Below are 13,589 nucleotides of genomic sequence, written 5' to 3' on the forward strand. Positions count from 1 at the left end.
TGCTTGGCTAGAAGAAGGTAAGGACCAGAAGGAGAGATGAGGCAGAGAGGTGGTCAGATTCTGGTAAGGAATTCTCAGTGCAGTGGGCGGGGCAACTTCCAGATAAACATGGTAGATGTGACATGCGTGTTTATCCATCCTTTCACAAACGCCACTAAAAAACATGAACGGAATTGAAAAGGTAAAACCCACAGGGCATGCACACCCACACACTCACACAACATGGCAAAGGAAACAAAAACAGATGTGTGATGTCTATAAACTTTGGAATATGAGAAAAGATTTTAAGTGTTACCTCATCCAGCAGAGAGGAAAAGGCTGACACCTAAGTGCCTGTTGGGGGGTATAATCCGTGGTGTGCTGGTAAATGTTTCACAATAGCTCTTTAAAGAACAGCCCTGAGATGTGGCATTTTCCAATTTCCAAGGTGTAAAGACCTCTATGCTATGACCGATTTCAAGCTATCAACATGATGTTACTGAATATGGAACTGGAAAGAGATGTACACAACAGGCTCCAGTATATCACGGGGTATAATACAGAAAACGGATTTACCTCTCAGATGCCCCAAAGGCAGACAATATGGAAACATAGTACCTTGGAGGATAAAGATGAAGCTTGGGGCCAAAAGCAGGATTGGTTTAGCTGCCTATGGAGTGGTCAGGTCTCCAAGCCCTTCCAACCCGGCAAAGCCAGATGACTGCCCCCTCATAACTTGCAGGAAACCAGGAATTTAATTTCTGGAGATTCTGGATGCGGAGGCTGGGGCAGAGTGGAGGGCAGTGGTTAGGCTCTGGACTGAGAACAGGTGTTCACAGAAGAAGGAAGGACAGCATAGGTGTTAAGAGTAGGATCTCTAGACTAAGACTGCCTGGGTTCAAATCCTTGATCTGCCACTAGCTGAGACACCTCAAGAAAGTTACTTTCTCTCTTCGGATCTCAGTTTCCTCATCTATATAAAGGGCATAATAGTAAAATCAGTACCTCATCGAATTGTTGTGGGGAGTAACTGGGTTAATATATGTAAAGTGCTTAGAGCCTGGTATGTAGTAAACACTATGTAAATGTTGTTATCATTGTTATGATTAAGGTATGCACAGAGGACCAGGAGAATGATAGCTCCTTTTCCTTTTTCCTACTCAATGTATTCATCTGGATGTACATGGCAAAAGGTGAGAGGACTCATCCCTCAAAAAAAACTAAACCTTCCAGAGAAAAGGGCAATTTATCCCGACATTAGGGACCCCTCCAACCCACCACCACCTGATACACCTGAGAGAAGCCCTGCCCACACTCTCACGGAGCTTCCACTCAAAGGTGAGTGCTTGACACGGTCAGGTACAGACATTCGTGGGCAACCCCCATCATGAAAAAGAGAGCCAAGGCCAACAAAGAGAAAAAAGGAAACCTGAGGAGTTAGGGACAGATGAGAGGCAGAAAGAATTTTAAAGAAATGTCACCTTGAATGTTCTCCAAAAGGCAACAGGATGTATAGCATCCATAAAACAAGAACTGGATGCTTTGAGAAAAGAAGCTCTCAGACGACAAGAAAATGTTCTTGCATATTAAAAGCATCAAAGAAAAAAGTCAAGGAGATTTCTCAGGAAAAAAAGCCACATAGATACTGAGATGAACACTAGGAGAAGAATGACGAGACAATGATTTGCTTTTAATTGTGCTTATACTGTTTTGATAAAATAAAAATTAATTTTAAGGAGAACGACGGGAATTACTTGGAGGCTTTTTAGGCAAGAGGTTGACATGATTTGGTTGACAGTTCATATGGCCACTCTGACTGCAAAATGGGAACTGGATTGGAAAGGAGCAGGTGAGTAAGTGGGGGACCAGTAAGGAAGTGATTATGATGGTTCAGGAAGATGATGTAGCTCAAAGACAGCAGTGGGATGGAGAGAAGATAGATATGGACTATGTGAAAGGAAGAACAACAAATAGAATGGTTTAGATGAGAAGCATTCAAAAGTCCAAGATGTCATCATGTGCAATGAAAAATGGTGGCTGCTTAATTGTGTTGGATAACATCTCCAACAGCTCACCAATCTAAACCTGCATTTCAAATGAGTGATGGAATTGTTCAGACCAGAGCTGTTGAGTAAACACCGATCAGAGTACAAACAGGACTAATACGTGCTTTGGGGGTTTTTTTTGGTTAATATTTAGAAATTAGGCCTCCTTATAAAGCTTAACATAGCTTCAAAAAATCACTGGTTTGATTTAAAAAAAAAACAGTAATGACTCTGAGGTAGTTTTTATATGTCCCCAAATTTATTTACAAATATTCTCTTTTTCAAATACTGTCAAATGGTTTTACCATTTAAAAATCCAGAAGACACTTAGTAAAACATTATTTTTTTTCGGGCCATCATCATGTATTCCCTTCACATATGTCAACTTTTCCAAAGGCCCAAGCAAGGTATAGTCTTTCCAAAGTTTCCAGTCTTTTTCAGTTAAATGATATCTTGGCCCTTTTAATAGTCTGTGAACTCTCAAAAAATAAACTGAAGGGCTGGAGAAAGTGCACCAGCACCCAGACTTTAGACTGTAGATCTTGCAGTCTTTCTTTCCCCAACAAGCAATCATTTCTGAGCTATGAAAGTTTCATAGAATAAAATCAAGCAGTAAGTGTTCCTGAAACAAAACAAAATAAAAACAAAAGCAACACACGCACAAATGACTTGGTGACAGAGGGCATGCATCTGAAGGCCTCATAAACCCAAACTTAATCTTGAGGGTCACCAAAGATTGGGTGCACAGAGCCACGCTAATTGCTAAATTCAAACTATGGCATTTTCTATGTGATTGAAAGGCTGGGTGAAATAACCAGTCAAGGGATTCAAAGCTCAATCCAGTGTGATGACCAAACACCTGGGGAGAAATTACCTTGGTTTTTGAGAGAATGGGGGCAGCTCGATCAAGCAGCATCTCCACCACCTGCTCATGGCCACTCCTCGCTCCACAGTGCAGTGGCGTCAGCCCATCCTATCAAACAAGGCAACATCTTCAGTTACAGTTGATGGGAAATTCTATAAATAAGTGCATTTGGTCAAGAGTCGGCGCGGCATCCAATGTGCTGTGGGCCAGCGAGCTTCAAACGTTTACGCATGTATTTCATAAAACAATTTTATATTTTCAACTAGAGGACAGAAGTTTTCATAAGTTTAAGTAGTTGCCAAGTGTGTGATTCCACACAAAACTGACATTTAAAAATATAACTGTCCCACTACCCTTTCGACTATTCAATGGAATCTAAACACTATAAGTAATTTGATATCCACCACTTAAAAAAATACACAAGTCTTTAAAATAGGAATTTGTAACAGAAATTTTACATTGGTCCTTTTTGCTCCTGCGTGTCTATTTCCATTCCACTTCCCCCACATAATTTTATCTTCATGTAATATAATTTTATGCTTGAGTGTTTTTATTGATTATGGTATCATATTTCCCTGCTGCAAAAATACATACATTTACTTTTTAAAAAGGTTTAAAGATTTCCTGAGAACATAAGCCTTTATTTAAGAATCAAAAATAAATCTCCTGATTGACATTATAATTATTCAAACACAATAGATCAAAACAGCAAAAATATATTACACATTTTACGATTATTAAGCAAGAGTAACAATTTATTAAAAATTCCTCTCTGCATGAGATGTATTTTTTTCACAACTAGTTCATGGATCTGCTAATGAGTATTATTTATTGCTAAGTGAGACAGGGTTCAGCATCAATACTTCCCTCATTTTTGTTTTTATAAATGCTAGTGCTAAGACATCTTGCCTGCATAAATAAGTAGCTGGACTTTTGTTTTGGCAGTGCCGCTAATTCTCTAAACTCCTGAATTACATGCCAAAAGTCACTTAATAAACTTTCATCAAAGATTTCTTCCCATGATCCATCATAAGACATAAGGACCATCAGGTCCTTCCTCTTTGTTGGGAGCAATAGGACTTCTAAGCATTTGATATGCAGAGGATTGCGTATCTAATCACCAGACTCATGAGTTCCTACTAGGACACCAGTATTTTCAACTCTTCCCTTTTCCCCCTCTCCGTCTCCCCTTCCCCTCAGAGGTTTTGCTCCCTGGGGCCTTGTGGCTCAGTTAGACTCAGGCCTTTCCTTCGGACTAGCGGACTAGCGAGAAGGGCTACTGTATTAAAACATAGGTGGGATAGCAGAATTAACAGGGAGATGAAGAAGTGGAAATCTATTCACTTAAAACTATCTAAGTGGCTCCAAATCGTATGGAGAAGTGTTCACACACCCTGGCTTATGTGTTCCCCGACTTGAAGATTCCTGCCGTTGACACTTAACACCTACCCTAAGGATGGTCACATCTTACAATACATCAAAAGTTGATTTCATGTATTCAAATCACTTTCTAGATTGTGTGAGCAGATCTTGAAAGTAAGCCTAATTATCCTAATATATAATCAATAAGGTCCAATCTCATTTCTAAACTACTAGCTAAATCTCAGTAGAATTAAAATTCCTTGAAAAATGAGATATGAATTGCAAATATGACGTGAGCTGGTTTGTATATTTTGAGCGTGTTTAAATATTCTACCTTTTATGTTGATTTAAAACATTTGCTCTTCTAAAGCAAAGTTAAGCAATATAACTGTCTTTCAAGTGGAAACAGCATTTTCTTAATAAAATAGAATAAAATAAAATCTGAGAATAAATGAAAAGTATACCCTGAAGGCCAAATGTATTCCCAGTAATGTAAAACCTGAAAATATCTGAAGGAGAAATAATACAATCATCGCATCTACCTTGCAACACACAAAAAATGTCACATTCTCCGAATGTGATTGCCTTTTATGAACTAAAAGGTCAACTTTAATTCTCTCATTTTCGCATAAGTAGACTCTATGATATAAGGGGTGACAATATGTATAGGCATTTTCAAACTATGGTCACAGACATAAAATTATTTATCTTTGAAAACTCATTCATCTTTGAAAATGATCTTCCCCCAAGCAAAATCCTACACACTGAATAACAAAGTGCTTGGCTATCTAAGAGTAAAATCTATCTCAACTCCTTAATCCTTTGAAGTACACTGTTCCTTACAGACATATATTTTTGCTGACTTCATCTTTTTAAAAAAGTTTTCATTATGAAAAACTTCAAACATATTTCAGACTAAAGTAGACTGTACAGTGTAATGAACGTCTAGGTACCTGGTGGACAGCATCGATAAATGTCACCTTAGGATCCACCTTGATTCATCTATATCCTGACCTCTTCTCCTTTCTTATATTGTTTTGAAGCAAATCCACAATATTCGATCACTGTATTCTCACAACTACCCTTATACGGAAGGTACAATCTTCTTTTTGTAAATGAAGACTCTGAGGCCCAGAGAGGTGAAATGACTCATCCAGGGTTCCACGGGCTGAACTCAGAATGAGGCCACTGCTGACTGCAGGGCAAATAAGGCATATCTTGGGAGGAGTTATTAAGACAAAGCCCCTCTGCTCAAACTTTTAGCCACTCAGCGTCTTCTTCTCCCTACATTCTGCAGCTGCTACCTCTGATCTCTGGTGTTTATTTATTAAAAACTTATAGAATCTGGAGACTCAGCCAGGAAAGGTGACTTTTTTCCTGCAGTGTCAGAGCTGTGAAGGGCTTTCCATTCTAGCCACTCCTCCTTTCATCACCTCATTTCAATGATACAGTCCGCGAGTTCCCCAAGAAAGGCCTCATCATCCTTGCTCAACTGCAAAGAACTCCCTGAAGCATAGCTCTTTCAATTGGAGTTTTACTTGCAGTGTTTTAAACACTGATTGCAAATGGCTGACTCCTTTGGATCTTCTGCAAATTTGCTTTGAAACTTTTCAAAGGTGCGTGGCTCTTCAAATAGCCAGAAGCCTGGCAGGAGAGAGCCCTTCCAGCAGGAAGCTCTACGAGATGTCACGACTATCTGGTGGCACAGACAGTGCCAGCCTGGCTGCTGGGACAGTCACAGGTCAGTGGAAAACTAGTGCCTAGAGTTAATGTAAGATCTTTAATTAGCACCACAGTTTCTACAGTCACGAAGACCGACACAACCAGCTAAACCACAGGGAGCTGGAAGAGGATCCGCCATGTAGTGATTCACAGTTCAGTTAAAAAAAAAAAAAAAGCAGGCATTGACATTACTTAATACCAATTTTGTGGGTGGGGGGGAAGTAAACATTTAAATTTCGAACTAATTTCTTTGGCTTTGAAATAGGTGTGGCTTACCATTCATGTTCCTGATGGACTGTTCTGATCATGATACCCCTGTGTTCAACAAGATCTTTCATAACTGTCATCATTCCTCAGTCAAGTCTGAATTCCTCAGGTTAGCATTCAAAGCCTTCCAGTCAGTCGCTGCTACACTTGACTCTCCCCTAATTCCCTTCTCTTCTACCTCAGTTAAACTCTTCGCAGTTCTTGGAGAAAGCCTCTCATGTTCTACTTTCTCTGCTTTGCACACACTACTTCATGTACCTTGAAGTTCCCTTTCTACTTTTGCCAAGATCCAAATCCTTATCGTTTAAAGTACAGTTTTTCTTTGAAGACTTTCCCAAAGCTAGACATAACCATTCTACCATCAGGATTCCCCTCATATTTTATCTGAACCTCTTTGGGGGAACCTAAGACTTTTTACTTGGTATTTTAGTCTTTGTGAGCTTGAATTATCATTCCAATGAGTCTGTTTCTGACGACAAAGTGACTAGCTTAAAAGGGATACTTGAATCTCACAGATACGGTAACTCAGTATCATGTTGGTGAAAGTTGCTTACTAAAAATGACTGAGTGAATGAATGAATGAGTGGGCGAATGAATGGGTTTTGGGGCTAGTCTTCTAAAAACGTTTTCTAGTTAGTTGCTTAATAATTCCTTTCCTTCTTATCCTTTATGTTTAAGACTAGACTGATTTTGTGTGTCAGAAGTGCTATTATAATACCTTATTGTCCCAGAAAAATAAAATGTTCAATAGATAAGTGACTTATAAATTGGAATTACACTGAAGAATATGCCTCAGTCTTCTTAGCATTAAGAATAAGAAAGTAAGGCAATAAAAAAAGAACGACATAATGCCATTTGCAGCAACATGCGTGGAACTCGAGACTATCATTCTAAGTGAAGTAAGTCAGAAAGAGAAAGACAAATACCTTATGATATCACTTATATGTGGAATCTAAAATACAATACAAAGGAACTTATCTACGAGATAGAAAGAGACTCACAGACATAGAGAACAGACTTGTGGTTGCCAAGGGCGAGGAGGGGTGGGGGAGGGATGGAGTGGGGGTTTGAGATTAGCAGCTGCAAACTATCATATATAGAATGAATAAACAACAAAGCCCTACTGTATAGCACAGGGAACAATATTCAATATCCTGTGATAAACCATAATGGAAAAGAATGTGAAAAAGAATATATATATAGAATATATATATTATATATAAACTGAATCACTTGGCTGTAGAGCAGAAATTAACACAACACTGAAATCAACTATGCTTCAATAAAAAAAGAATACGAAAGTAAGAGAAATATAAGAATACTTGCTCTAAGATTTTTTCCTCTTTGTAATTCAGAACATTGTAAGCTTAAAAAAGCTATTGTGGATATTGTGTTTTGCAACAGTAGTGAACTGGTTTACATAGCAGAGAACTCCTTTCCTTAAAATTAGAGGAATGCTTCTTCCAATACAAAATAAGGATTCTTACCTGCTCCCAATTCCTGGAAATTTACAATTAATGTACAGTGTCACTTTGAATGGGTCCTAGGCTAAAAAGCAGTTCTTCAACCATATAGGACAGTATATAGCTTTGACCTCCAGTTGAAAAATGCTTGACAAAGGCAACTCTTGAGGCTCTAGGGAGGCTGCCTCAAGAAAGGCAGCATATGCAGTTGGACAGGAGAGAAGGAGAGAGGATGTGGAGTTGCCATAGTAACATTATGGGAAGGAAATGAAACTGCATGGGGTTAGTGATTTTTTTTTTTTTTTTCCCAATTCCCCTGATTTCTAAAGCGCTAACATAATGAACAAGTATTCCCTTGGGCAGAATTCTGAAGCAACACAAACTGGTGAGTCTAGATCTCATATTTCATTTCAGTGACAGTAATCTTATTAGTGAGGTGGGGAACTGCACTTTATTGGCTGGAAAAAAGGCTCTTTTGCACAAAGAGCAAAATCCTGCACACTCGAAGGTCAAAAAGATTTTCTTTCGAGCCTGGTTTTTCTGAAAAGCATGGAGCGGGACATTAAACCATCATACTTAGGAATAATGAACCCAGAATACGTCCTTAACAGGTTGAATTTGCCCGAAGCCAATACTGAAATGACACAAATTCATGACTTGGGAAATACTTTCAGAAAGAAACATAGTTTATTTTGATTACTATCCTCTAGATTTCTTTCTATTCTTCCTTTTAAGCCAAAAACATACTCAATAGAAGGAAAAGGAAATCAAGCAGAGAGAACTCTGTGGATATATACTTTTTTCTATGTCATGGATATAAAACAGGATGTGATATTTAACTGAAGATTGAAAACAATGAAAGAGAAGGCAGGTAGTGCTCACAAGACGACAGTTATAATGATAGCCAGAGATCAATTAAAAGGCACCAATTACATTCAATAGCAAAGCTATTCTCATATCTGCATTTTTCTCTAAAAATTCTGTGTCCCCATTTTGTGCATGTTCGGTAATTGTAGATTTGGCCTGAGAGAAAGTGAAATAACATTTTGAAACCTCTCTGCTGTCACAGGCACTTTGTATTTGTGATCTTAGTGAATTTTTATAACAACTCATGAGAAAGGCATCAGAAGTTCCATTTATAGATGAGACAGCTGCTCCACAGGATTAACGTAACTACCCAAGGTCACAGGCAAGTTAATGGTTCGCATTAGAACTGACACTCAGGGTTGCCTCTGTCAGAAGGACTGGATTTCTTCTACTCTACCAAGCAATCTCCTTTTAAGATCAAGAATTCATTTCAGCCGTTTATACATAGGAGAGAAAAAAATCTCTTTCTAATGCTCTTCCTTGCTGTCATGCCATACATTCTACATGTTTTGAGTTAAACTAAAATAAGGTAAAATCCTTCTGTTGTTCTTTCTCCTTGGAAAACTAGAGCTTTCTCTCTGAGCCTAGAACACATCTGTATACTATTTGTTGTGTATTTCTCCAGTCTGCTCTTTGTGTTTTTTTTTTTTTTTGCTGTATGCGGGCCTCTACACTGTTGTGGCCTCTCCCGTTGCGGAGCACAGGCTCCGGACGCGCAGGCTCAGCAGCCATGGCTCATGGGCCCAGCCGCTCCGCAGCATGTGGGATCCTCCCGGACCGGGGCACGAACCCATGTCCTCTGCATCGGCAGGCAGACTCTCAACCACTGTGCCACCAGGGAAGCCCCCTCTTTGTGTTTTTTGATCCTTCTTTCTTATCTTCTTTTGGGTTAACTGAGTATTATTTAGTATTCTAGTGATTGATTCATCATATATATCATTGACTATCTCTTCCTTTGGCTTTTTAACTAAACTCTTTTTGCTTTTCTTTCCTTTTTTTCTCTAGTGGTGGTTCTAGAGATTAAAATATGTATCCTTGGACTTCCCTGGTGGCACAGTGGTTAAGAATCTGCCTGCCAATACAGGGGACCCGGGTTCGAGCCCTGGTCTGGGAAGATCCCACATGCCGCGGAGCAACTAAGCCCGTGTGCCACAACTACTGAGCCTGCACTCTAGAGCCTGCGAGCCACAACTACTGAGCCCGCGTGCCACAACTACTGAAGCCCGTGCACCTACAGCCCGTGCTCCCCAACAAGAGAAGCTACCACCATGAGAAGCCCGCACACTGCGGCAAAGAGTAGCCCCCGCTCGCCGCAACTAGAGAAAGCCCACGAGCAGCAAAGAAGATCCAACGCAGCCAAAAATAAATAAATAAATAAATAAATTTATATTAAAAAAAATGTATCCTTAACTTATCACAGTCTAAATAATATTATTAGTTATATAGTTACAGTATTTATATATTATGTATTGAACCAATATTATTCTCATGCATGAGAATTCTGCAATAATTCCATTTACATTAGTAGTTTCATCTTTTGTGCTATAAAGATATATTTAACTTTTACATGGATTATAAACCTCATAACAGCTATTACTTAAACAATCAACTTTTTAAAAATTTAAGAAAAGAATTCTTAATCTGTTTATGACTTCTAACTCATCTCTACTTTATTTAGATCCACATTTCCACCTAGTATCATTTCCCTTCAGAACGAAGAACTTCCTTTAGTATTTCTTTTAGTATGGGTTTGATGGTAACAAGTTATCTCAGCTTTTGTTTACCTGAAACTGTCTTTATTTTATTTTTATTATGGAAATATACTTGTACTGGACATAAATTCTAGGTTAACAGATATTTTTTATTCAGCACCTTAAAGATATTTCACTGTCTTCTGACCCCCAGTGTTTCTGATAAGGAGTCAGATAACATCCTCATCATTGTTTTTCCATTTATAATGCATCTTTTCCTCTGGCTGCTTAAAAAATTTCCTATTTTTGACATCCAGCAGTTTCAGTATGATGTGCCTCTGTGTGGTTTTCTTTGGATTTATCCTCCTTGGTTTGCTAAGTTTCCTGGGTTTGCAGTTTATGATTTAATTTGGAGGTATATATATATATATATATATATATATTTTTTTTTTTTTTCCTACCCCATTCTCTTTTTCCTCTACCTCTTAGACTCTATTGTATGTATTTAGTTGGCTTGCTATTATTCCACAGATTGTTGATATGGTGTTAATTTGATATTTAATCTTTTTGCTTTCTCTTCTTCAGTTTGGATGATTTTTATGGCTTGTCTTCATATTCACCAACGCTTTCTTTCTTTATACTCAATCAGCTGTTTATCTCATCCGATGACTTAAAAAAATTCAGATATTGTGTTTTTCTATTGTAGGATTTCTATCTGATTCTTCTTAAATTTTCTTAAAGGTTTCCTTATTTCTCCTGAAATTCTTCTTTTCTTCACCCATTATATCTTTTTCCTTCAGATTATTTAACATGTTTAATGTATAATAATTTTTTTTTTTTTTTTTTTTTTTTGCGGTACGCGGGCCTCTCCCATTGCAGAGCACAGGCTCCGGACGCGCAGGCCCAGCCGCTCTGTGGCATGTGGGATCTTCCCGGACTGGAGCACGAACCCATGTCCCCTGCAGCGGCAGGCGGACTCTCAACCACTGCGCCACCAGGGAAGCCCTATAATAATTTTAAAATTATATACTGGGTATTGTGAATTGTATGTTATAGCAACTCTGGAACTTGTGGTGACTTGCATTTTGGCTTTCAACAATAGGTCTATTTCAGTTTTGTCCTTATTCCCAGAGTGATTCCTTTAGTCCTGGGCCAAAGATGTTTAGCAAGCCTCTCTGATGTGGTAATTCTGTCTCCTGTGTAGCAGGTAGCTGCTGAAGTTTCTTTGAAGGTTTCAATCTTTTCGCTGTTATTTTCCTCTGACCACCTTGGAGTTTTACCCTGCACATGCACAGTTCAGGGGTCAACCAAGGATTGTGGAGAGTTACATGTTTATTCCTCTCCTTTGTGGTTTCCTTCTTTCAGGGATTTCCCCACTAAATGTCCAGCCACTCTTATAGCCCCAAACTTGATCCTCTGTCCTCAAGACAATAAAACTGACTTTCTCCATGAGCTGTCATAGCACGCTGTACTGAATAGTGAGGGCTGCCATGTAAATACAGATCTCCTCCTGTGTTATTTAGTTCTTTCAAAAGTTGAATTCACTCCAATTTATTCCTGCTGTCGATGCTTTTCAATGTCTCCAAACATGTTTCTTTTATTTTTATTATTTTTTTATAAATTTATTTATTTATTTGTTTTTGTCTGCGTTGGGTCTTCGTTGCTGAGTGCGGGCTTTCTCTAGTTGTGGTGAGCGGGGGCTACTCTTTGTTCTGATGCGTGGGCTTCTCATTGCGGTGGCTTCTCTTGTTGCAGAGCACAGGCTCTAGATGCGCGGGCTTCAGTAGTTGTGGCGCACAGGCTTAGCTGCTCTGCAGCATGTGGGATCTTCCCGGACCAGGGCTCGAACCTGTGTCCCCTGCATTGGCAGGTGGATTCTTAACCACTGTGCCACCAGGGAAGCCCTCCAAACATGTTTCTTAAAAATATTTTTCCAGGGACTTCCCTGGTGGCGCAGTGGTTAAGAATCTGCCTGTGAATCTACAGATTCAATACAATACCTGTCAAACCACCAATGGCGTTTTTCACAGAACTAGAACAAAAAATTTCACAATTTGTATGGAAACACAAAAGACCCCGAGTAGCCAAAGCAATCTTGAGAAACAAAAACAGAGCTGGAGGAATCAGGCTCCCGGACTTCAGACAATACTACAAAGCTACAGTGATCAAGATAGTATGGTACTGGCACAAAAACAGAAATATAGACCAATGCAACAGGATAGAAAGCCCACAGATAAACCCACACACATATGGTCACCTTATTTTTGATAACGGAGGCAAGCATATACAATGGAGAAAAGACAGCCTCTTCCATAAGTGGTGCTGGGAAAACTGGACAGCTACATGTAAAAGAATGAAATTAGAACACTCCCTAACACCAGACACAAAAATAAACTCAAAATGGATTAAAGACCTAAATGTAAGGCCAGACACTATAAAACTCTTAGAGGAATACATAGGCAGAACACTCTATGACATAAATCACAGCAAGATCCTTTTTGACCCACCTCCTAGAGAAATGGAAATAGAAACAAAAATAAACAAATGGGACCTAATGAAACTTCAAAGATTTTGCACAGCAAAGGAAACCATAGACAAGACAAAAACACAACCCTCAGAATGGGAGAAAATATTTGCAAATGAAGCAACTGACAAAGGATTAATCTCCAAAGTTTATAAGCAGCTCATGCAGCTCAATATCAAAAAAAAACAAATAACCCAATTCAAAAATGGACAGAAGACCTAAATAGACATTTCTCCAAAGAAGACATACAGTAGGCCAGGAAGCACATGAAAGGATGCTCAACATCACTAATCATCAGAGAAATGCAAATCAAAACTACAATGAGGTATCACCTTACACCAGTCAGAATGGCCATCATCAAAAAATCTAGAAACAATAAATGCTGGAGAGGGTGTGGAGAAAAGGAAACCCTCTTGCACTGTTGGTGGGAATGTAAATTGATACAGCCACTATGGAGAACAGGATGGAGGTTCCTTAAAAAACTAAAAATAGAACTACCACATGACCTAGCAATCCCACTACTGGGCCTATACCCTGAGAAAACCATAATTCAAAAAGAGTCACGTACCACAATGTTCACTGCAGCTCTATTTACAATAGCCAGGACATAGAAGCAACCTAAGTGTCCATCGACAGATGAATGGATAAAGAAGATGTGGCACATATATACAGTGGAATATTACTCAGCCATGAAAAGAAATGAAATAGAGTTATTTGTAGTGAGGTGGATGGATATAGAGTCTGTCACACAGAGTGAAGTAAGTCACAAAGAGAAAAACAAATACCGTATGCTAACACATATAT

The 13,589-nt window shown here is 38.9% G+C and overlaps 1 protein-coding gene across 19 annotated transcripts in view; it reads right to left on the reverse strand.

Moving 5' to 3' along the window:
- ANK3 (ankyrin 3) overlaps positions 1-13,589 on the reverse strand; it is a 681,638-nt gene that overhangs the window by 162,208 nt on the left and 505,841 nt on the right. For all 19 annotated transcript variants that reach the window (XM_027091793.1, XM_027091782.1, XM_027091795.1 and 16 more), the window contains one exon: positions 2,899-2,997. In XM_027091793.1, coding sequence (XP_026947594.1) covers positions 2,899-2,997 — 99 coding nt within the window. The remainder of the gene's footprint in view (positions 1-2,898; positions 2,998-13,589) is intronic.

This window comes from Aethalodelphis obliquidens, unplaced genomic scaffold, assembly GCF_003676395.1.
Source record: "Aethalodelphis obliquidens isolate GAN/ISIS:26980383/991018 unplaced genomic scaffold, ASM367639v1 scaffold73, whole genome shotgun sequence".
NCBI lineage: Eukaryota > Metazoa > Chordata > Mammalia > Artiodactyla > Delphinidae > Aethalodelphis > Aethalodelphis obliquidens.